The sequence below is a fragment of the Festucalex cinctus genome, chromosome 15, assembly GCF_051991245.1.
Source record: "Festucalex cinctus isolate MCC-2025b chromosome 15, RoL_Fcin_1.0, whole genome shotgun sequence".
Taxonomy (NCBI): Eukaryota; Metazoa; Chordata; class Actinopteri; order Syngnathiformes; family Syngnathidae; genus Festucalex; species Festucalex cinctus.
The window spans coordinates 27,373,439-27,396,261 of record NC_135425.1 but is presented as its reverse complement, the minus strand read 5'-3'; the positions used below and the strand labels follow the sequence as shown (position 1 = coordinate 27,396,261).

Sequence of the window (22,823 nt, the reverse complement as noted above, 5' to 3'; positions counted from 1 at the left end):
TTGGCTGCCGGTGGAGCGACGCCACGGCGCCACCCGGAGGCGACATCCGGTATTGCGGGTCTCACCGTGGCACAATTTATTTGATCCGTGTTGCATTTTACATTCATTCATTCAAACAGTTCAGGGTGTACCCCGCCTACTGCCCGAAGCTAGCTGGGATAGGCTCCAGCACCCCCGCGACCCTTGTGAGGACCAAGCCGTTAACAAAATGGATGGATGGACGATTTCAAAGTGACGAGATAAATGATTGTGAAACGATCAAGTTGATGCCCGAGTTTGCCGGGGCCGCCGGCGGGGGGCGCTGTCGCGCGCTCGCCTAGCCATAAGCGGAGCGAGAGGTGCATGAAATGGGGAAAAATGGCGGATCATGTGCAGGTGAGCGGGGGGCTTGGCGTGTTTGCAACCGGCGCGCGATAGACGAACGGAGCCTCGACAAGGCCGCGGGCGTCGTGGCGTGGGGGTCCCCCGGCGAGGAAACCGCGAGCGGGCGGCGAAGGCCGGGCCCCGCCGGAGCAGAGAAGGACGCCGCCGCCGCCGCCGCAGTCTTTGGGCCCCAGTCCGCTGTCCGAGCGAGCGAGCGAGCGCCCGCCAATGAACCGCCCGCCGTTGCGTGGCCTGCTGTTGCGACGCCGGGCCGGCGGTTGGCTTCGCCGCCGGACGCGGCCTTTCGACGACCGGGGCAAGCGCGGACGAGCGTCTCCCGTTTGTTTTTCTAACCGCTTCGGAAGACAACAATGAAGTGCGACCATGGCGGGCTGTCGGTCGGACTGCTCGGCTAACCGCTCGTGCGCCTGCCGCTCGCCCCGTGGCCGGCCGGCCGGCCGGCGAGCGAGCCACCATCGCCCGCTCGGCGGGCGCTCACAAACGACATCGGAAGCTTCCGTTTGCTTCCTTTTTTTTTCTTGTCCGAGACATTTTGCGGCGCATTCCGACTCGAGTCGCCAGCTAGCCATGCTAACGTTAGCATAAGCCGAGACATCAACTCCTCCTCCCGCCCGATTGCAAACATGCCGCTTTTTCTGTTGTTGTCGTTTTTTTTTTTTTTTTTTTTTTAAGATGAAGAAATGGTGAAAATGTTGGACTGTCGCTTGCTCGCGCGTGAGCCCGAAACGAGTGAAAATGCTCCGTTTCCTGTCGTCTTGTTTATGTTGGTTACTAAGCAGCGCCGTGCTAGCGCTAGGTGGCTAAGCTAACCGCAGCCACTGCTCCTTTTTTTCTTCTTCTTTTTGCCACCGGACGCTCGAATTTTCGATTTGGTCCACCCAGCGACGTCCGCGCGCTCGTCACGGCAAATGTCAAATGTGTCCGCCAGGCAGACTCGCTCGAGTGGACTTCGGCTCCGTAAACGCTCCATGTTGCTTTCAATGAACTTTGGCTGACGTTCGGCGCTGCACGCGAGTCGCTCGCTCCAATTTGGTTATTTTAATTTTATTTATTGATTGATTGTTTTTCTGGCTCTCACTGCCCAGAAACAATCAGGCGCTTGTCAATAAAAGCTCATCTGTTCATGCCGGAGCAGCCAGAACATGTCTTGCGTTAGCATTAGCATGTGTGCTAACGGAAGAAGCAACATGAGCGGACGAGCTTCACTTCCGAAGCAGGTTGTTTGTTGCTCTTTCCTTTTAGAAAGAAGAACGCACTTCATTCCGTTTTTTTTTTTTTTTTTCTGCCACCGGCTGTTGTCGTCACGGCGTTTCTCCAAAACTTGTTTCGTCACTCGCGTGAGTAAAATTTGGACCAAACGTAAATAATTCGTTGTAAATAAATAAAAACAGTCGAACAATAGCTAACAAAACGAGCTCACGCTATTTTTTTTGTCTTATTTGAAGAATTTGGATGTTTTGCTCAAGTAAAATAAATGTTCTAAACACTACTTCACATTTGAGATCAGCGATGACTAATCCATGATCACATGAATAATTTTTTTGAAATGTGTTGAGAGCGATTGTTATTAAATTTCGAATCGTCGCCTTCATTCATTGACTGACCGCCTTTGCACAGAATCCAACGAAAAACAATTGTCAGCGGTTTGCCAATTTTAAAAAAATCAGAATTGTAGACTGTCCCGCGCTGAAACTCGCCGCTTGATTACAAAATGCATCTGGTCTTCTTCAAAAGAAGCAAAATGAGGCCAAGTTGTCTTCCAAAACGTTCTGGCTGAATAAACAAATGAGGCCCGGAATGGTTACATTTTGAGCAGAGACAAACACCAAACCAATTTGTTATGACCCAGAATTGCGTCGGCAATGGTGTTAAGTCGACGCGGCCGAATGTCGTGCGTGCGATTGTGGCCGAGTGTTTTGGTCTGATAAGCGTCGCTTGATCTGTGTCGCCTTTTTAGGGCCTCGCCCAGCTGGAGATCCTGTGCAAGCAGCTGTATGAGACGGCCGACACGGCCGTGCGCCACCAGGCCGAGAAAGCCTTGGTGGAGTTCACCAACGCGCCCGACTGCCTCAGCAAGTGTCAGCTGCTGCTCGAGAGAGGAAGCGTGAGTCGCCAAACCAAAACGCTCGCACCCGCACGCAAACGTAAAAAAAAAACAAAAAAAAGCTGTCCAAGGATGCGCTGGCCTACAACAAGACCGAGACCAGCTTGAGACTCGGACCAAGCCCAAGACGGAGATGAGACCAAGCCTGAAATGAAACAAGACCCGGATCCAGACTGTAGACCAAGACTTAGACGGGCTTGAGACCAAGACTCGGAAATGAGACGAGCCCAAGACGGAGTCAAGAGCACCGACCTGTATATATGACTGGATGGCCGATTAGCCCGTACACGCCAGTGCAAACCGTTGAAGTGACTGGGCGGCCATCTTGCTACTACAGACTCCAAATTGAATTTGTTCCCCAAATGTTGTTATCAAACGGAGGTCGTGTTTTTTTTCCATACGTCGTCGCTCAGCCACGCTGAGCCACATGACGAGCGCCCAACGCGCCAAATGCCGAACGTTTGATGGCGCCGACTTTCACAAACATGCGAGTGCGGCTAACGCGCCGCCCCTCCTACTTTTCCATCAAATCAACTTTGATTTGACGTATTGAGCAAATCATTGCAAAGAAAATCCGTGACGTGTTGTTTTTTTGTGTGTGTGTGTTCGTCCGCAGTCGTCGTACTCGCAGCTGCTGGCGGCCACCTGCTTGTCCAAACTGGTGTCGAGGACCAGCAACCCGCTTCCCCTGGAGCAACGCGTCGACATCCGTGAGTGCCGCGCAAAACGCCACCAAAACGATCGCTTGCGAACCTCGTTCCGCTTTCATCTCGCCGTTTTATCTTCATCGCAAAGGTTTTGCAAAAAAGGAAGGCTTTCAAATACGGACGACCAAAACTGACAACATTCAAGAGAGAAAAAAAATGACTACAAGTGAAAATAAAAACGCATAGAAAAAATATCATTTTAAAATTATATAAAAAAAATATATATATATAAATTGAAATAAAAAGAACAAAATAAACAAATAAAAAAGAATATGAAAAAAAATCATTCAAAAATTAAATACAAATGTGTGTATGTATATATATATTTTTTTTAATTCTATTTTTTTGTATCTGCTTTTATTTTCACTTTTAGTCATGAATTTATTTTAAATTTTGGTCTTCCATATTAAGTCATTGTCAAGAAGTCAAGTCTGTCCAGAAGTTTCCATTTGATCGATTTCTGCGGTCTGCTGAGGTCATCAAGTTCCGTAATTTTTCCAATCAATTTGCTCTTAATTGGAAAAGAAACGTACAAACTTGATCCTGTCATCGTCCAACATGAAACACTAATGCCACTTAGTGGCAGAAAAATGACTTGAAAACAAATCTGAACCAGTTGGTGTCCTTTCCGTTAGTTTAGTTTTTGTATTTTGACTTCAAATCATTTGCTAAATGACTGTAAGTTACAACCTTAGCCATATTTGTGGCAGTTGCAAAGTGTGTCGATGTGAAAACGAGGAGCTGGAAAAGCGAACGGCGGTTTTGTATCCGGTCGGCAAAAAAAGCGTCGTCGGAATGTCGGCCGCGGATCCCAAAAGTGGATTTCGCCGACAGGGAACTACGTGCTGAACTACCTGGCCACGCGTCCCAAGCTGGCGACGTTCGTGACGCAGGCGCTGATCCAGCTGTACGCGCGCATCACCAAGCTGGGCTGGTTCGACGCGCAGAAGGACGACTACGTCTTCCGCAACGTCATCGCCGACGTCACGCGCTTCCTGCAGGACAGCGTGGAGCACTGCATCATCGGCGTCACCATCCTGTCGCAGCTCACCAACGAGATCAACCAGGTGGGGGCGCCGAGTCGCCGGGCGGGCGCCCGTCCGGTCGTCGTCACCGTCCGACCTTTGCGTGTCTGTTGCCAGGCGGACGCGACGCACCCGCTGACCAAACACCGCAAGATCGCGTCGTCCTTCAGAGACTCGTCCCTCTTTGACATCTTCACGCTCTCCTGCAACCTCCTCAAACAGGCGAGTCGCCCCGAACGCCGAAAGAGCGCCGGCGGCCCGCACTCGTACATTCGTATGACGGACACGCCTTCCTCATGTTCCAAAAATGAAATCCACAGAGTCGCTTCATTGATTCAAACGCACGCTTGACACCGTTTTGTCAGACGACGTTTCCTTGACAGTTTCTCACATTTGATCACATTGCTACATAACTGTCAAAAAAAAAAACTGCATGCAAAATTCCAAACCTGTTAAACATCCACAACACACAGAAAGACCGAAGAAATTTGTAAAAGTGGACATGGCGTTGATCAGATTTTAACGATGTCTTTATTTATTTTTGACATATTTGTCATGCGAGTCATGAAAAGTACTGTCACATTGTCGTACTTATTTTTTGAAGCAGCAACTTGTGCGAGTGTCTTTTGCAAAAAGTGTGACGTGTTTTTGTTTGGCGTCGCACGTCAGGCGTCGGGCAAGAACCTGAACCTGAACGACGAGTCTCAGCACGGCCTGCTGATGCAGCTGCTCAAGCTGAGCTACAACTGCCTCAACTACGACTTCATCGGCACGTCCACCGACGAGTCGTCGGACGACCTGTGCACCGTGCAGATCCCCACGTCCTGGCGCTCGGGTAAACGGAAAGACGACCTTTCGCAATGGACCCGCTTATCTTCCGCGTTGAAAATTGTCACGGACTGACGGCGGCCAAACGATGCGGTCGGACGTGAGCTTTGATGCCGCATGCAGGAATTTGTCTTGTTCTTTTGCGCCTCAGCCTTCCTGGATTCGTCCACGCTGCAGCTCTTCTTCAACCTGTATCATTCCATCCCGCCTTCTCTGTCCCCGCTGGTGAGTGGCTGGCGCCCGCACGCAAGCACGCACGCTTGCTCGGCGTCCCGCCCACCTGCGGCTTTTGCGCCGGCAGGTGCTGTCGTGTCTGGTCCAGATCGCTTCGGTGCGGCGCTCCCTCTTCAACAATGCCGAGAGGGCCAAGTTCCTGTCGCACCTGGTGGACGGGGTCAAGAGGATCCTGGCCAACCCGCAGGTCGGTGGGGAAAGGGGAGGGGCTTTTGTGCGTCTACGTATGTGTGACCCCAAACCCCGCGCAGTGTCTGCCGGACCCCAACAACTACCACGAGTTCTGCCGGCTGCTGGCGCGGCTGAAGAGCAACTACCAGCTGGGCGAGCTGGTCAAGGTGGACAACTACCCCGAGGTCATCCGACTCATCGCCAACTTCACCGTCACCAGCCTGCAGGTCAGACGCAGCCACGCCCCCTTCACACATATTAGAAATATAGATGGAAATATTGCTCAGGTCATACGATCATCGACCGTAAAGCGACGTCAACTGACGTTTTTCCAACAATGAGAAAATCGATGCTTTTCAGTGATGGCACAACAAGAAATGTTCAAAAAGCAATCCAAATGTCTGCTTCACTTCTGTCAACAATTTTGCGTCTTTCTTAAACAACATGTCAGTCAATTTGTTTCACATTTGAAACTGTAACATTGCAAAAGTAAATCAATGAATATTTCAATTGCTGGGACATTGTGTGAAAGAAAATCTGCTTGAAAATGTTCCAAGTGACGATCGATATCTAACATAGGTAAAAGGAAGTCTTGTTGGCCTGAAGACTTGCGTCCATTTCCCTGCCGTGCTATGATATGCTCCCCCTAGTGACCCGGCAAGGAATTGCTCAAGAAGTCAAACGTCTTTCTTCCAGTTCATATCCAAACAAATGCACTTGAAATCACAATTCAGAGTTTGTTAGCTGTAAAACGCCGAAGGTCTGTTTTGCCGTGCAGCACTGGGAGTTTGCCCCGAACAGTGTTCACTACCTGCTGAGCCTGTGGCAGCGTCTGGCGGCGTCGGTGCCGTACGTGAAGGCGACGGAGCCGCACCTGCTGGAGACGTACACGCCCGAGGTGACCAAGGCCTACATCACCTCGCGCCTGGAGTCGGTCCACGTCATCCTCAGGTGGGAAGCGGCCGAGGATGGAAGAATGGGTGGGCGCGCGGCCTAACCTTTGACCTTTTGGCAGGGACGGCCTGGAGGACCCGCTGGACGACGCCGGATTGGTCCAGCAGCAGCTGGACCAGCTGTCCACCATCGGCCGCTGCGAGTACGAGAAGACGTGCGCGCTGCTGGTGCAGCTCTTCGACCAGGCGGCGCAGAGCTACCAGGAGCTGCTGCAGTCCACCAACTCGGGCGCCGGCGACCTCGGCGTGCAGGAGGGTGCGTGCGTGCGTGCGTGCGTGCGGCGGGCATGGGCGGCCTTTACCCTCCTGACGCTAGCTCCTCCCCTCTGCCGCCGCAGGTCGCCTGACGTGGCTGGTGTACATCATCGGCGCGGTGATCGGCGGCCGCGTGTCCTTCGCCAGCACCGACGAGCAGGACGCCATGGACGGCGAGCTCGTCTGCCGGTACCACGCGCCGCTTCCTGCTTGGCCTGCTTTTTCTTTCTATTTTTCCCTAATTTTTGTGCTCATGCTTCATCTTTGTCTTGTTTTTCGTTCATCTTCCGATTTCCGTTCGTCCTTTTTCTTCTTCCATCTTCCTCCCGTCTTGTCCTTTTGATTTCTTTCTTGATTTGTGTCTCTCAGGGTGCTGCAGCTGATGAACCTGACGGACTCGCGTCTGGCGCAAGCGGGCAACGAGCGTCTGGAGTTGGCCATGCTCAGCTTCTTCGAGCAGTTCCGCAAGATCTACATCGGCGACCAGGTGCAGAAGTCGTCCAAGGTGAGCGGCAAGGACGCCATCGACTCGCGTTAGTTTTGTTCCTCAACGTGAGCGTTTTGCCTGCGTCTGCTGCCGTCAGCTGTACCGTCGCCTGTCGGAGGTGCTGGGCCTGAACGACGAGACGATGGTGCTGAGCGTCTTCATCGGCAAAATGTGAGTGACGGCCGCACGCCTCTTTTCTCCGCCGTCCGCGTTTGACCTTTTGCTTCCTCCGGCCGTCCGATGGCAGAAAGTTTTCTTCAATCTTGCGCAAGAAAACGGCAAATTGAATCTTTGGACAATTTCTGTCAAATCAGGCCTTACTTTTTCTTTTTTGTTAACTCATTGACTGGCAGCCATTTTGACAGAAGCCGTTTGACTGGATTTGGAGGGATTTTGCGAGGGAATCTTGTCATCAGTCCTTCCTTTTCTGTAATGCAATGAAAGAAGCAAAAAGGTCATTTCAAATCAACTGAAATATTGCAATTCTAATATTGCCGATTAGGGCTTACAGTTGAAGACAAGTCAAATATCCGATCTCAACATATTAGAATATGAACTCAGAGCAGCAATATGAAAACAATGAAAGGTGATGATGATGATGATGATGATGATGATGATCTGCAGCATCACCAACTTGAAGTATTGGGGCCAGTGTGAGCCCATCACGGCCAAGACCCTGCAGCTCCTCAACGACCTCTCCTTGGGATATCCTTTGGCCCGTTGTGGGCGGCTGGTCGCCACGGCAACATTTTTGGGTTGACCCATTTTGTCTTTCTGCGTCATCGGAGTTGCAAACTTTTATTTTGAAACGATGATCAACATCTTGTCTTGCATTGAGGACCAAAACAATAGTAACGGATGAACGGTTTGGCCCTCATCAATACAATAGATTTTTGTGGCTTTCTCTATTTGATGGTGCCAAAAGGCGATAACGGCGGGGAACGATAATCAGTGAATATCAATGATTGTTTTGAATAATGATGGTCCAGATATGATGTGGCAAACGATTGCGCCGTTTGTTCCTTGACGTGTGGCACGTACAGCAGCGTGCGCAAGTTGGTGAAGCTGAGCGCCGTGCAGTTCATGCTCAACAACCACACGGTGAGTATTTGCGGGTTTCCGCCCGGGCTCCGCCTCCTCCTCGCCGCCTGGGCTCCGCCTCCTCACCTGGTGCTTGTGGTTTGCCAGCAGAGCGAGCACTTCTCCTTCCTGGGCGTCAACAACCAGTCCAACTTGAGCGACATGCGCTGCCGCACAACCTTCTACACCGCGCTGGGGCGCCTCCTCATGGTGGATCTGGGTAAGGGCGTCGGTTTGTTCTGCGCCCGTTCCGGCTACCGGCGCAGCTTGATGCTAACTGATGCGTCACAAGCTTCCGTTTGTGTGAGAGCGAGCGAGCGAGCATACAAAATAAGTCAAAACGCTCTTTTTTTTTTTTTTTTTTTTTTTTTGTGTGTATGCATTTGCATGATTGGAATTGGCTGAAATGGTTCAAGTTCCTGTTTGCGTCCAATGAAGGTTGCTGCCTCAACATTTTCAAGTAGTTGAGGTTTTTTTGTGGTCGCAGGTGAGGACGAGGAGCAGTTTGAGCAGTTCATGCTGCCGCTGACGGTGGCCTTCGAGGCCGTGGCCCAGATGTTGAGCACCAACACCTTCAACGAGCAGGAGGCCAAGGTGACGTGCGTGCGTGCGTGCCGGCGGGCGGGCGGGCCAACGGGCGACCCGCTCACCTCCACCTGTTGGCCTTTTGTCTCGCAGAGGACCCTGGTGGGCCTGGTGCGGGACTTGCGCGGGATCGCCTTCGCCTTCAACGCCAAGACCAGCTTCATGATGCTCTTCGACTGGATGTATTCTTTGCAACGGGCCCGTTCGCTTCGCTTCGCTTAGCTTAGCTTGCGTTGCCGTGGTGACGCTCCTTGACGCGCCTGCGCAGATACCCGTCCTACATGCCCATCCTGCAGCGGGCCGTCGAGCTGTGGTACCACGACCCGGCGTGCACCACGCCCGTGCTCAAGCTCATGGCCGAGCTCGTGCACAACAGGTGCGCAAAGCGCCGCAACGAGGTTTTTGGTTTGTTTTGTTTTGTTTTGAGGAAATCCAACACAATGAAACGGATGGCAACAATATAAAAGGCACAAAATGTCACATTTGGAATTCCAAACGGAAAAGTGAATCTTCTTTTCACCTTCCTTTTGCCGCTGTGAAATGTGAAATGTGTCGTCGCCAGGTCGCAGCGTCTGCAGTTTGACGTGTCGTCGCCCAACGGCATCCTGCTCTTCCGCGAGACCAGCAAGATGATCACCACGTACGGTGAGGGGAGCGCACGCCACACGACGGCACGCAAATTGATGTTCTCCCGTCGCTTTTTCACACTCGCCACCTGAAAACATTGGAGGCCAAAGTAAAGTAGTGCTCAATTGTTATTTAGGTCCTGAAAAGTCGGGTTGACCTCCGGCAAAGTCACAATTTTGCCTCCTTTCTTGTTTTGGTGGGATTTCCGAAGCATTCCAGTCACGTCGCATGATTTTGCCCGCGCGCAGGCAACCGCATCGTGACGCTGGGCGAGGTGTCGAAGGAGCGCACGTACGGCGTGAAGCTGAAGGGCGTGAGCGTGTGCTTCGCCATGCTGAAGGCGGTGCTGAGCGGCAACTACGTCAACTTCGGCGTCTTCCGCCTGTACGGCGACGACGCGCTGGACAACGCGCTGCAGACCTTCGTCAAGCTGCTGCTGTCCATCCCGCACAGCGACCTGCTGGTACGTTTGCGTCTCGGCCTCCTGGCCGCCGAGCCGCTGATGACCTTTGACCCCCTTAGGACTACCCCAAGCTCAGCCAGTCCTTCTACTCGCTGCTGGAGGTCCTGACGCAGGACCACATGAACTTCATCGCCAGCCTGGAGCCGCACATGGTCATGTACATCCTGTCGTCCATCTCGGAAGGACTCACCGCGCTCGGTACGCATCACGCGCGCAAAAAAACACCATTTTTATATTCATCCGCCGTCAGCGGGAAGGACGGCGACCGATCGCAATCTCTTGACATCCGTTCATTTCAAATCAAAGCGTTAAAGGGATACTTGACTCATTTTCGGCAGTCCAAAGAAAATATTTGTTGATGAACGTAATCGCGTGAAGGTTTTTTGTGAAGCCGTTTTGTTTTTGTGCAGACACGATGGTGTGCACGGGCTGCTGTTCCAGTCTGGACCACATGGTGACGTACCTGTTCAAGCAGCTGTCGCGCTCCACCAAGAAGCGGGCCACGCCCATGGCCGCCGACGAGCGCTTCCTGCACATCATGCAGCAGCACCCCGAGATGATACAGCAGGTGACAAGAAACATTCATTTAGTTGTCCACTTTTAGTCAGCAAAAAGTTTCAACTTTTTAGTCCGGACAATCATTTCACCTCAAATTTCTCTCGTCTCTTTCCAATGGCTTCCATCCGTGCTCGGAAGTTAGCTGGCACGAGTTCCGTGTTGGGATGAAAATGTGAATTGGATTCTTGTTGAAGGGACGCGTGACTCATGGAGCCATTTTCAAAAAACAAAAAAATTCTATTTTGCCTGTAATTCATGTGGTAACTTGATATTTTTCGACTTGCTGTCGACTGCTGATGACATCATCGGGAAGTAGCTAACAAGCGATCATGGCTCAGTTTGCTGACCAACCTCAGAAAACAGGCGACTGGTGATTGGCCGCTCGAGACTTCCTCAGCGCAGGTGATGATGTCATCAGCAGTCGACAGCAAGTTGAAAAGTGACTTTTTACTGAAGATATTGGTTGAAGATGAAAAATAATGTAATTCTGTACAAAATGTGAACTTTGACTGCTGCAAATGCTTCAATGAGTCCGGCATCGCTTTACGTTTACATCAGGGGTGGCAAACTCAAGTTAGCTCAGGTGGGGCCGCATCGTACACCTTAAAAACGATTGCTGTCGATTCTATGCAGATTTGTGGGCCAGCCCTAAATGATGGAGCTCAACTGTAAAAAATCAAATGGAGTCCGCACGTGTTAACTTTTGTTTTTTCTCATGTATATTGTTCCCAGTCAATGATGTAATCCTCGTCTATGGATTTGTGCTAGCGCCAATTGAATTTGTGTCATATTTGACATGTTTGTCGCTCTATGATTAAAAAAGAAAATGATAATAATTAACCAAACGGTAACTTTTAAGTTGTGTATAAATTCTGACATCCAGGATGATTCGGCCGTACAAGGACAAATTTGAAGATTTGGATTGTGGCCCACTGATTATTTATTTATTCATTTCTTTTTTGAAGCTTTACGAAATGATCGCGCTGGCCGGATTAAACCTCTTTGCAGGCCTTTTTTTTGTATTATTATTATTATTATTTTTTTAGATGGAGCTCCGAATTGTTCATTTGGCAATCTTACCGATTCAACATCTTCTCATTGCTCTTTTATTTTTGGTTTTCCATTCTCGCTTTCATATGTGGATAGATTTGAGTCCAGTTGTGATGACGTGAAAACGTTTCAGTCGCACTCGTCGTCGGATTGTCGTTTTCGTCGGCTGCAAAATGTGCAACCATTTGTCGCGTTTGTGTTTGTGGAGATGCTGTCGACGGTGCTGAACATCATCATCTTCGAGGACTGCCGCAACCAGTGGTCCATGTCGCGGCCGCTGCTGGGCCTCATCCTGCTCAACGAGAAGGTAGCAAAAGGTCAGATGAGGCGCCGGGCCACGCGTCGCCTGACCTTCGCCCTTTTTTTTCTTTGCACAGTACTTTGCGGACGTCCGCAACGGCATCGTCAACAGCCAACCTCCCGAGAAGCAGCAGGCCATGCACTTGTGCTTCGAGAACCTCATGGAGGGCATCGAACGCAACCTGCTCACCAAGAACAGGGACAGGTCAGAAGGCGCCGCCCACTTTTTCAAAATAACAAACTGAAAACCAACCAAGTTAGTTCTGATGAGTTTATTTCCTCCAAGAATTTTTTTTTTAACAAAACCAAACGGCATGGGAGTGACGCCATCTTTTGGTGCTGCTCGATGACATCACACATTTTCCAAGGTCCTTATTGTGCTTCATATCCAAATGAATCGACTTCAAATTCAATTCATTAGCAAAGACGAACACGAAGGACGTTTTTGCGATCATGAAACTTATTTTTCCAAAAATCCTTTTTGATTTGGTTCAGCGAATATTTGTTGGTGAAGTGAAATCAGCTCGCGTCTAACGTGCGTTTTGTTGCCGGCGCAGGTTCACGCAGAACCTGTCGGTGTTCCGTCGCGAGGTCAACGACAGCATGAAGAACTCGACGTGCGGCGGCGGCGGCGGCGGCAGCGGCGGCAGCGGCGGCGGCGTCAACAGCAACGACATGATGAGCTGACGTTCCACGCCCCCGAGCGCGCATCCGGACCGCCGCCAGGCCCCGCCCCCTCCTCCTTGTGGATATGAGCATATATAAATATATACAGATCTATTTTAACGGCGGGACCCGGCGTGGAGGGGGCGGGGCCAGCTGGCCCGCCTTGTACAGACGTGTACATTTTGTTTGCTAACATTTTCAAGGACGTTTCTACCGTGTCGACGGGACGATTTTGCGTGTTGCGCCGGGAAGGAAAACGACAAACGCCGGCGCTCGCAATGTGTAAATAGTCTCGGGAAGGCAGATGGGGTCAGAGGTCGGGTCGGGTCGGGTCATCCGGGTGTGACGGGACGCCAGAGTGCTTCTTCCAACTTTTTGTTTCCTTTGTGATTCTCGGGACCAGGTTGTGGTCCTTGTCGGTGTGAGTGAGTGAGTGTGGAACGGTGGCGCCCCCCGGAGGCCCGCGTGGACTTTTGCGCTTTGTGACTGACGTGATGCGAGCGCGTGAATGTGGAGTAGCTGCCGTGTCGTGACTGCAAATAAAAGTTGATCCTTTTTACAAGACGCCGCCGACTCGCCCGCTTTCTTCCGGACCGGACGCAAATGTCGGAAAATGGCGACGGCTTGCCCCGCCTCCTCTGTCGATCGCAAGCGAAAAATGAGAATCGGGTCGCTTCAACATGCCCACTCGACTTGATGCTCAAATGTGATGTCATCCTGGTGATGAGACGTCGCCATGACAACGTTGTCCACTGATCAAAGACTGGACAAAGAGTAGGAGAATGTTTCTTTATTTTTTTTGTGCGTTAACTTTTGGAGGCCTTTGATGTGAAGACGGCGTCGTTGAGGCCTTCCCGGTTTCGGGCGATCTCCACGGCGAAGAACTGGATCCTGGTGGCTGCAACAAGCACAAGTTGCCAAGCGGCCCTCGAAAGCCAAAACCCCCCGAAACCCACCGAAGATGGTGTTTTCTTGGCTGTAGTCCTGCCGGCAGTCCAGTCGCAGCAGAGTGCCGTAGTTGAAGTCCTCCACCAGACCTTCGAAGCGGTTGCAGAAAGGGCGCCACCTCTGGACACAACAAGGTGGTACCGCAGAGTCATAAGGTGGCCACTGGGGGGCGCTCGCTCACCTTCACGTTCCACAAGACGATTACACATTGAAATAATACAATGACATTGTTGGGACATCTTTTTTTTGTTGTCTTTTGCCTGCAGCGGCCATCTTGAAATGGTGGCCAGCCGCCCGAGTTGGGAACAACTGAAGAAACTCGTGCACAAGTTCAACTTGCTGTCAACTGATGATGACATCACCTGTGCTCACGCCAATCATGGCTAAGTTTTGCTGACCAAACCCAGAAAACATGGTGAGCCATGATTGGTCGTGAGCACAGGTGATGTCATCAGTTGACAGCAAGTTGGGCATAGAAATAATGAAGTTACCACATTAAATTATGAATTTTTGACTGCTGAAAATGGCTCAATGAGTCAAGTACCCCTTTAAGCGCCATTTTTTTGATTGATTTGAATTTTATTTCAAACATGCATAAAAAAAATGTGAAGCCGAAACTTGTAAACAGCAAAAAAAATAACAAAAAAGCAAGTGAAGTAAACAAGAAAACTTAAAAATATTAAGCAAGAAAAGATAAAGACAGTCTGACATACTTTTTTTTTTTTAAATGAGTAGGAAGAAGTTTCAACTTTGATATTATTCAATTGGAGTCAGCGTGTGAGCTATGAAAAACCAAAATGAAAACGCGTGCGTTTGACCTCTTTGGCCTGCGTGGACTTGAGTCGTTCGGGGTCCAGCACTTGCACGTCCAGGTCGCGGAAGGCGTCCCTGAAGGCCGAGTAGATGTCGTCGTCCATCTTGGTCAACTTGAGGAATTTGGGATCCACCGACGAGATCAGCTGGAAAAAGCCGACAAACTCTTGAAGAAGGTTCAAAGAGAGGAAAAAACAACAAAACGTTCAAAGAGCGACGACGCTCGCTCACGTTGAAGTACACGTCGGCGTGGTTGGACGCCTTCATGGCCCACATCGCCTCCAAACGCTCCTGACGACGACAACAAAATCGTCACATCGACACTCGACGACCTCAAACATGGCCGCCATACTCACGTCATTGCCGTAAGCCTCAGCGGGGAGCGACAGCGCGTGCGCCGCCGACGAAGCGCCGTCCGGACCCTGAGGACGGACGGACACACGGACGGATGCAAAAGTCGCACGTCATACAGCACAGGCAGGAAAACGCAACAACCGCACTTACAAACATGATTAACTGCATGCACACGTACAAATATTTCTTTCAGAGGGAAATATTACGAGAAATTTCACACTTTACAAAGTTGCAAATTTACCAGTTTTTTTTTTTCTCACAAATTTGACACTTCAGAAAGTCCCATTTGCAAGTTTTTTTCTCGGAATATTGCCCCCACCCTCTGAAAAAACATATGTATAAATATATATATATATATATATTTATATATATGTTGTCATCAAGCTGCACTTTTCTTTCTTTTTCTTTTTGAATCCGTTTGGGGTGCGCATCAATCATGTTGTCGCATCTGCGCCATATGACATTTGGACTGGTGAGTGATATGGGTGTCAGCGTTTTGCTGGCTGTTATCTGGCTACGCCAATTGGTACTTGTGATGTTGGTTTGTTTTTTGAACAGCCCCATCCCACAAAAAGCACGTGGTCTGTTTCTGACCAATTGTGGCGACAATTGACAAAAATGCTGCTCTTATCTCAGCATCGTTCTTGAGTGGCGGAAGTCCCCAAAGATTGGAAGAATGCACTTTTTTTTTTCGGATTCGGATTACGCACACTTTGTTGCACGCTCACCAAATTTGCTCGAAATGATCCGCGAAAAGCACTTTTTCCTCGATCGCCATTTGAACGGAGTGAGGCAAACAAACATGCTGCCTCCCACCCAGGAAAAACACAAAACACAACAGCAACACGTGTCGACGTGTCAGCCGGTTAGCTTTAGCCGCGTTAGCTGCTGAAGCCACCCGCGATTGTCAGGCCGCCGGCGGGTCTTGCGTGGACGTCCTGTGGACAAGTGTGGGACATTTCGGGACATTTTTTTTTTTTTGTCTTCTTACCAGAGACGAGAGACCATCGCTCGACGCCATCTTGCCACCGCAAAGATCGTCTAAGAAGCGAAGATGGCCGAGCAGCAGCCGGCTTTCAAGAGAGAAAGAAAAGAAAAAGAAAACGAACGAGCTGAAACATTGTCGATATTGTTTTGCGTGATATCGTCCTCCCTTTTCTTTTCTTTTCTTTTCTATTCGACTTGTCTTTTGTGAGGACAATTTGGCAGATTTATGTGACTGTGGACGCGCTTCGAGCAAACGTCTTCATTTGAAGCGAACTTTGACTAACGGGTGACGTCACACATGTAGCCCGCCCTTGAATGACGTATTTATCTTAAATTAAGTGATTTTTTTTCCCTACAAATTTTTTAGGGTTTAGAGTCAAATGAACGGATAGAGAGCCTTATTTTTTATTTATTGACAGACACGAAAATTTAAAAAAAAATTATTATTCAAAGTCGAGTGTTTGATTTGTTTTTTTCGTCCTACAGCCAACCTGCACGTAAAAATGAAAAAGATCAATTGCGGCATCGAAACAAGGATGAAAGCAGTTCAAATGTGACTTTGTGCTCATAATTATTGTTTTTTTAATTCTATATTCCATCCATTTAAAAACTTTTGAAAAGGAACAACGTATACTATGATTCTTTATTTACGAATGACGTCACCATAAATCAAAATGACACATGGTTACGGTATCCAGTGCTAAGTAAAACAATATTTTATACAATTTTACAATACAGTTTTTGTTTTTTTTGTTCTCGTTGCGCTGAGAAGCGCAGACGTGACGTCACAGCCCGCAGCTCCTCCCGCGCCTCTGGATGCGGTCACGTGACACCTGCCCCGCCGTTCGTGGGGCGCGTGCACGAGCCTTTCGACGCGCGTCCGTCCGTCCGTCCGGATCGGCTCAGGTGAGAACGTTTTGACGCGCCTGATTATTTGGAGCTTGTTTTTTTTGGGTTTTGTTATTGTTATTGTTTTTTTCTAAATTCTACAATTCGTTTTGATGCTCAAGGTCACGTGAGGCCTTGCGATGCTGTTTATCTGCGCACGCGCGCGCGAGCATGATTCATCATTCATTCATCCTTCCTGTTTTGCCTGATGTTGCGATGTTTGGTCCTGTTTGGCTTTCATCGCATCCTTCGAGCCAATCATGTGACGTGTTCATCACTCGGGGAGGAAAACAAGCAAATGGAGCGACTGGTCGCCATCGCCCGCCGTCCTGAACGAAGCTAACCTGATTTGTTTGGGTTCCAACCCAGAACGTGAGACCTGTCATGCAAACGTTTCTTTATGTTTTCTTGAATTTGTTCAAAAAACCAAACGAGATCAACAAAAATATTGAGCCCAATCCAGGGAGTTCTCCAGATTTGTTCCCACGCGAGCGATGAACACATTGAAGTGAAGATTTGCATCCAAAATGATCTTCCCGATACGTCGTCATCGTCGTCGGTGCGTTTTTCTCAATCGCCGATGCTCGCCATCGGATGAGCCCTTCTGCCCAATCGACATTTTTGGAGTGCTTAAAGCGATACTTGACTCAATGAAACATTTTCAGCAGTGAAAAGTTCATATTTTGTCCACAACTGATTTGATAACTTCCTTATTTACAAATGTACAAATGAAAAAGTCATTTGTTCTACGTGCTGTCGACTGATGATGACATCAGCAATCATGGCTCACCTGTTTTCTGGGCTTGGTCAGTAAACTGAGCCGTGATTGGTCATGAGCACAGGTGATGTCATCATCAGTCGACAGTAGAAACATGACTTTTTAAAGGTATTAATTGGACATGAAAAAGAATGAAGTTAACATCTTAATTCTAGACAAAATATGAACTTTTTACTGCTGAAAATTGTTCAATGAGTCAAGTATTGTTTTTTTCTTTCACACCGTGCGTTCAAACGTACTTAAAAGTGTTTGAAGGCGAAATGCTACAAGCGTAGCGCATTTCCCCAAATTTCCAACCCATTTGCCAGCACATTTAAATATGTGGGAAGATATTCAACTGTTTCCTCCCCATCGGCTGTTCCACAAAATAACCGGAAGAAACGATGAGCGCGTGGCAACGCAAGATGGCCGCCGACGGCGTCGTGAGTCCATCGAATGGAAGTTTTGCGGTCAAAATGAGCTTCTGGCTCGTTTGAAGTCGGCAGACGAAGAAGACGACGCGCGCGCTCGCTCGCTCGCTCTCGCTCGCTTCCCGTCGCAAACGTCAACAGTGGCGGCCATTTTGACAAATGCCTTTGACAAAGCACTCTCTTCTGGCTCCGTCCTGATGCCCCGCCTCCCCTCCCTGTTTATCAGCTCAGCCAGCCTGGCCGACGCCCTCCGCGCTTATCACCGTGGTTACAGCGCGCGTCTCACATCGCGTGTGCGCGTGCAGTGAACTCGCTGATCTTTACGCATACGACGACGGGACAGCCGGCAGGCCAAAAGTTTTCTGGCGGCAAGGCGGCCATATTGCTCCTCCCCAAAAAAACTTTCTCGCCAGACATTTACAGGATGGAACATTTGAGGCAGTATTTAGTAGAAACGGCATCATTCATCCCGTTTTAAATATATTGAACAAAAACAAGAGGACTTGAGACATTTGACAAGTTAAATACATGTCGAATCATGTGTCATTTGTTCTCGTGTGTCGTTTGCAATGGCGTCGTTATATGCCACGGAAGAGGCGGGACTGTTTTGGCACATCACTTTGATTCCGGTCCGGGTTGCGAACGCGCAACCGAGCGGCACAAAGTCGGAAGCACAAATATTTTGACGCGGCCCACACGTCGCAAACGCAACCGGAAACAAGCTGATGTGCAAAAACAGTCCCGCCTCTTCTGTGGCCCCCCATAGGTGTCATGTGACGTGTGTGCGTCGTTTTGTTTTGTTTTGTTTTGTTGTGTTGTGTTGTGTTTTGTTGTGTTGTGTTGTGTTTTGTTGTGTTGTGTTGTGTTGTGTTTTGTTTTGTTACGTTTTTTTTCGGAGCGGGTGTCGGAATCAGTATCAAGTAGATATGCGGCTTTCTTTCAAGTTTTTGTTACTGGCAATTTGAAGGAAAAGCCCTCCGAGTGCGAGTGGTCTCGGTTCTTGGTATCGGTGAGTTGAGTGCTTGTGGCGGTGTTTTTGTTTGTTTTTTTTCCTCTCCGTGGCGCGTTTGCGTGTCTATTTTGACACGAGGCGTGTTTGATTTGATTTGCAGCCTCCTGTTGATCACCAATCATGAACAAGGTGAGGAGCCACATCCGCATTAGCCAATTAGTGTTGTTAGCTTGCTCTGACCGCATGTTTGTGTGTGTTTGTCATGTGACTTCCTGTTAGGTGGACGGCCACGCGGCCAATCCGGCCAATCTGGCGTCCACGCGCGACCACAGCGGCCCGTCGTCGCCCGCCACTCACGCCGTCATGGTAAAATGGTTCAATGATAAGCTGAATGATAACGTAAATAAGCTAAATGATGCTAAATGCTAAGCTAACTGATAAGCTAAATGATAAGGTAAATAAGCTAATGATTCTAAATGCCAAGCTAACTGGTAAGCTAAATGCTAAGCTAACTGAGGCTGACGGCCGAACCGTTTCTCTCACCGTCTTTGCGGCCAGTGTGGCGCGGACGAGCAGGCGGCGGCGGCGTACCGCGAGCTGGCGGCCCTCCCGCGCGACAAAGCCATCCTGCAGGTGGAGCGACCGGACCTGATGACGTACCGGCCTCACCTCAGCTTCTCGCCGCTGGACCCGCCGCGCAGACAGGTGAGTCGCCGGCGCCGTCACGCGAGCGTCACGCGGGGCTTGCGCGCGTGACGTGCGTTTGTGTCCCTCAGCGCTCTCTGTCTCCTCCCGCCGCCTCGCCCGCCACGTCGCCTGACGTAAGAGCCACGCCCACAGCAGGCCGCCGCCGGCGCGCACGCTAGCTCACAAAGGCGCCGCTTCCTGTTTCAGGCCAAAGGACGGCGAGCGGAAAGTGACAGCGGCTCCCCCGGAGGCTCCATGCTGCAACTGCACGCCGGACGCAAAATCAGCGCCAGTCTGCAGCACTTCCACCGGCCAGGTACGCTCGCACGCGCGCTCGGTCGCTCGCACGCGCTCAGATGCTGTGTTTGTTTTGGATTCAGATAACGGGAGCAACCTGTACATGAAGCCTCCCATCTATAAACAAGGTGAGTCCTTCTGCCATTCCGCTTGGTCCCGCCTCCCTCGCTGGGACTCCACCCCCGCAAACCTTTATGGAGGACAAAAAGTGCCAAAATTCAAATTAAATAAATGACTAAAGGTGAAAATAAAAATGGATGTAAAAAAATATCTCATTTCAAAATTCTATAAATGGAAATAAAAAGAAGAGGAATAAAAAAAAAATATATATATTTATATGTATTTGTTTTTTATGTGTGTTTTTCTTTCCACTTTTAGTCATGTATTTATTTCTGTCGTCATTTCTTTATTTAGAATTTTGTCAGTTTTGTTTCTCCGCAAACGTGGGTTGTCTTCCAGAAGGTTCCAAGGACGGCGGCGGCGGCGGCGGCGGCGTCATCCAGGCGGCCAAGTTCCCGGCGGCTCAGCCTCCGGACCCCAAGCAGCCGTCCAAGATCGAGAGCGACTCGTGGCCCTGCCCGCCGTCGCTGGCCGCCATGGGTGAGCGACAAGCCACGCCCACCGAGCGCCGCAAGCCGCGACATCGCCGCTGACTTGCTTTGGCCTCGCGGCAGAAATCGAGTGGCGCAAGAAGAAAATGGAGGAGGAGGACGAGGACGACTTTGAGGACCTGACGGACGAAGCCAAAATGTTGCAGGAGCAGGAGCTGGAAAAGGTTTGCGCCAGCGTCGGATGACGTCATGGCGGGCGATGACGTCATCCGACGCTGCCGTGTCCAGATCAAGTCCAACCTCGGTCGGCTCATCCTGCGCGAGGAGAAGGAGAAGGACGGCGGACACTTCCGGCGGAAGACGCGCTCGCTGCCCGACAGAACGCACGCGCACGCCGGTCAGATGGCGCCGGACGCTCGCGTGGACGGACGCACGCACGCACGACACCCGCCGTCGCTCACCCACACTTTCCGCTTTCCTGTCCGCAGGGCTGGCGGCCTGCGCGTACAAGTCGCCGACACGTTCCGCCTCCGGCCTCAGCAGAGTCAGTTCTTCCTCTTTGCTGTTGTCACTTCCTGTTTGCAGTTTTCACTTCCTGTTTGCAGTTTTTGTACTCCCTGCTTGTTGCTGTCACTTCCTGTTTGTAGTTTTCACTTCCTCCTTGTTTTTGTCACTTCCTGTTTCTTGTTGCTTCCTGCTTGTCGTCGCCGCTTCCTTTCTCACTTCCCGTTTATTGTGAGCACTTCCTGCCGCCGTCACGTTTGGACGCGTCTGACGGGTGATGTCGTTAGTTTTGATGCGCTTTGGCGCCGTTTTGCATTTTCAGAGGCAGTCGGCCGAGTTTTCCAGCGACGGCGCCAACGCAGGTGGGCGGGCTGACTCATCGCAACTTCCTGCCAACTGTCATCAATTGCAAATTCTCTCAATTGATTGCTTTTTGTTTGTCTCCGCAGCGGCTCAGGTAAGTTTGTGTCTTTTTGTGTGTTTGTGTGTAGTCGCACGAATGTCGCGTGTGCGTCCAGAACGGCGGGCCGCAGCGCGACCGTCTGGACCGTGGGACTTCGTTGCCCAGCATCTTGGAGCGGAAGGTGAGGTGGGGCCGCCATCTTGTTTTCACGCACTCGCGCATGCACGCAGCTGCCCCGAAAAGCACATTTACAAAATGAAATCATCCCAATATGGGTGCAAAACGTGTTTGCAAAGAAGAAAACGGCGACGGCGTCCCTTTTTTCCCGCCAGCAGGTGTATCCCTACGAAGCGCTGGTGGTGAGCCACAGGGGGCGCTGCAAGCTCCCGCCTGGAGTGGACCGAACCAGACTGGAGGTGAGCCAGAGTGGAGGGCGGGGAAAGGGGGCGTGGCATCCACTAACAGCGTGCGTGTGTGCACTGTAGCGACATTTGGACCCGGAGAAGTTCCATCAGGTTTTCGGCATGAGCGCCTCGGAGTTTGAGCGCCTGTCGCTATGGAGACGGAACGAACTCAAGAAGAAGGCGTCGCTCTTCTAGGACGAAGTGACATCACGGCCACGCCGGGACGATGACGTCGTCGTGGCCTCACTCGCGCCATTCGCGCGTCCGCGCTAGCTTACTTGGCTTCCAACAAAAACAACACACGCTTGCTCATCTTTGACTGTCTCACGATTTGATTCCCGTTTTGGGGGGACTGCGATTCCATTCAGAATCCATTTTCCATTCCAAATGATTTGATTGACAATCATTTCTGCTTCATTTTATCGATGAGCAAATAATTGTCGCGAGCTACTCCAGTCTCACTGGCTAATGCTAATTAGCGTGCTACTCGCGGCACTTTTAGCGCTTCAAAAGAACGGATATTCATACAAAAACGCTTCAGCAACGTATACGTCATGTTAAGCATCTTAACATGACTCTCACCGGCATATGAAAAAAAAAAAGGATTTTTATTATCATGAGTTGATGGTGATTTCTTCTTTCTACTCTCTAATGTGGCTACAGAACCACACTGCCCCTAAGTGGCCAAATCGGGCACAACATTAACAGCGTTCCCAGTACACGAACAAGCGCAAGACAATATCAAAAGATTGAAATAAAATCCATTTTAGGACATTTAAAATGGATTCTGAATCGTAGTGAATGAGAATCGATTTTTTTGGCCACACCCCTACTTGCTAGTCACACCCACATATACGTTATGCGCGCGCACACGCGCACGCCAAACTTGGCGAGCGTCAAACGCACGTTCCCAAACACGTGACGGGTTGTCATGGTTACCGGTGCATGTGAGCTCATCAGTTCCGTGACGGCGTCAAAAAAAGAGGGAGGAGGAGGAGGACGCGCTCTCTCTTTGATGGGCGGAGCTCTTGGATGCTTTTCCGTTGTTGGCGTTTGTGTGCTCGTCGATGTCAGCGTAACAATAAAGTCAAGAAAACGAAACAATATTTGGAGTCGTGCGTGTGTCAACGTTAACGGCTCAAGTCTGGAAAAAGCACGCGCAGGTTGTCCCAAAAGAGCATTTTGCTCTTCCATTGTTTACGTTTTGTTCTGAGCACTATACAAACACAAATATCACACACAAAACTGGATGGAATTGTATGGAGAAGCAAGTTGCAAGAAAAGAACATTAAAAACGATAGAAAAATAATTTTTTTTCAATTGTGCACAAAAAAATCATATCACCTACATGGAAATAAAAACAAAAATAT

General features: G+C 50.0%; 3 protein-coding genes across 16 annotated transcripts; 2 read left to right on the top strand and 1 right to left on the bottom strand.

The window, feature by feature from the left end:
* Positions 1–137: 137 nt before the first annotated feature.
* On the top strand, positions 138–13,041 carry xpo7 (exportin 7). Of its 6 annotated transcripts, none has more exons than XM_077498407.1 (27): positions 140–375; positions 2,342–2,488; positions 3,105–3,198; positions 4,030–4,262; positions 4,338–4,442; positions 4,890–5,055; positions 5,200–5,273; positions 5,350–5,469; positions 5,534–5,680; positions 6,232–6,404; positions 6,469–6,662; positions 6,745–6,850; positions 7,031–7,166; positions 7,246–7,319; positions 7,773–7,853; positions 8,186–8,249; positions 8,337–8,448; positions 8,716–8,822; positions 8,907–8,995; positions 9,082–9,189; positions 9,376–9,458; positions 9,689–9,903; positions 9,963–10,101; positions 10,314–10,471; positions 11,720–11,818; positions 11,889–12,016; positions 12,369–13,041. In XM_077498407.1, exons 1-27 carry the CDS (start codon positions 343–345, stop codon positions 12,496–12,498), a joined length of 3,315 nt encoding a protein of 1,104 aa, XP_077354533.1. In that variant the 5' UTR covers positions 140–342; the 3' UTR covers positions 12,499–13,041. The 6 variants fall into 6 exon arrangements, with proteins under 6 accessions (XP_077354530.1, XP_077354533.1, XP_077354534.1 ...); XM_077498408.1 differs by having other exon boundaries at positions 142–375; positions 8,340–8,448; XM_077498402.1 differs by lacking the exon at positions 140–375 and adding an exon at positions 404–1,721.
* A 211-nt stretch (positions 13,042–13,252) lies between these two features.
* On the bottom strand, positions 13,253–15,854 carry pbdc1 (polysaccharide biosynthesis domain containing 1). Its single transcript, XM_077498426.1, has 6 exons — positions 15,584–15,854; positions 14,595–14,660; positions 14,470–14,529; positions 14,244–14,384; positions 13,434–13,545; positions 13,253–13,375 (listed from the first exon to the last, which is right to left on the bottom strand). The coding sequence occupies exons 1-6, from the start codon at positions 15,611–15,613 to the stop codon at positions 13,284–13,286; spliced, it is 501 nt and encodes a 166-aa protein (XP_077354552.1). The 5' UTR covers positions 15,614–15,854; the 3' UTR covers positions 13,253–13,283.
* Positions 15,211–22,557, top strand: dmtn (dematin actin binding protein). 9 transcript variants are annotated; one of them, XM_077498416.1, is made up of 15 exons: positions 16,846–18,796; positions 18,887–18,973; positions 19,166–19,312; positions 19,384–19,428; positions 19,502–19,610; positions 19,675–19,719; positions 20,051–20,191; positions 20,266–20,366; positions 20,431–20,539; positions 20,631–20,686; positions 20,969–21,008; positions 21,096–21,103; positions 21,165–21,230; positions 21,382–21,465; positions 21,535–22,557. In XM_077498416.1, the coding sequence occupies exons 1-15, from the start codon at positions 18,788–18,790 to the stop codon at positions 21,646–21,648; spliced, it is 1,161 nt and encodes a 386-aa protein (XP_077354542.1). In that variant the 5' UTR covers positions 16,846–18,787; the 3' UTR covers positions 21,649–22,557. The 9 variants fall into 9 exon arrangements, 4 of the variants coding, with proteins under 4 accessions (XP_077354542.1, XP_077354540.1, XP_077354539.1 ...); XR_013278819.1 differs by adding an exon at positions 15,211–16,485 and having other exon boundaries at positions 18,768–18,796; positions 21,096–21,465; XR_013278820.1 differs by adding an exon at positions 16,492–16,839 and having other exon boundaries at positions 18,768–18,796; positions 21,096–21,465.
* The last annotated feature ends 266 nt before the right edge of the window (positions 22,558–22,823 follow it).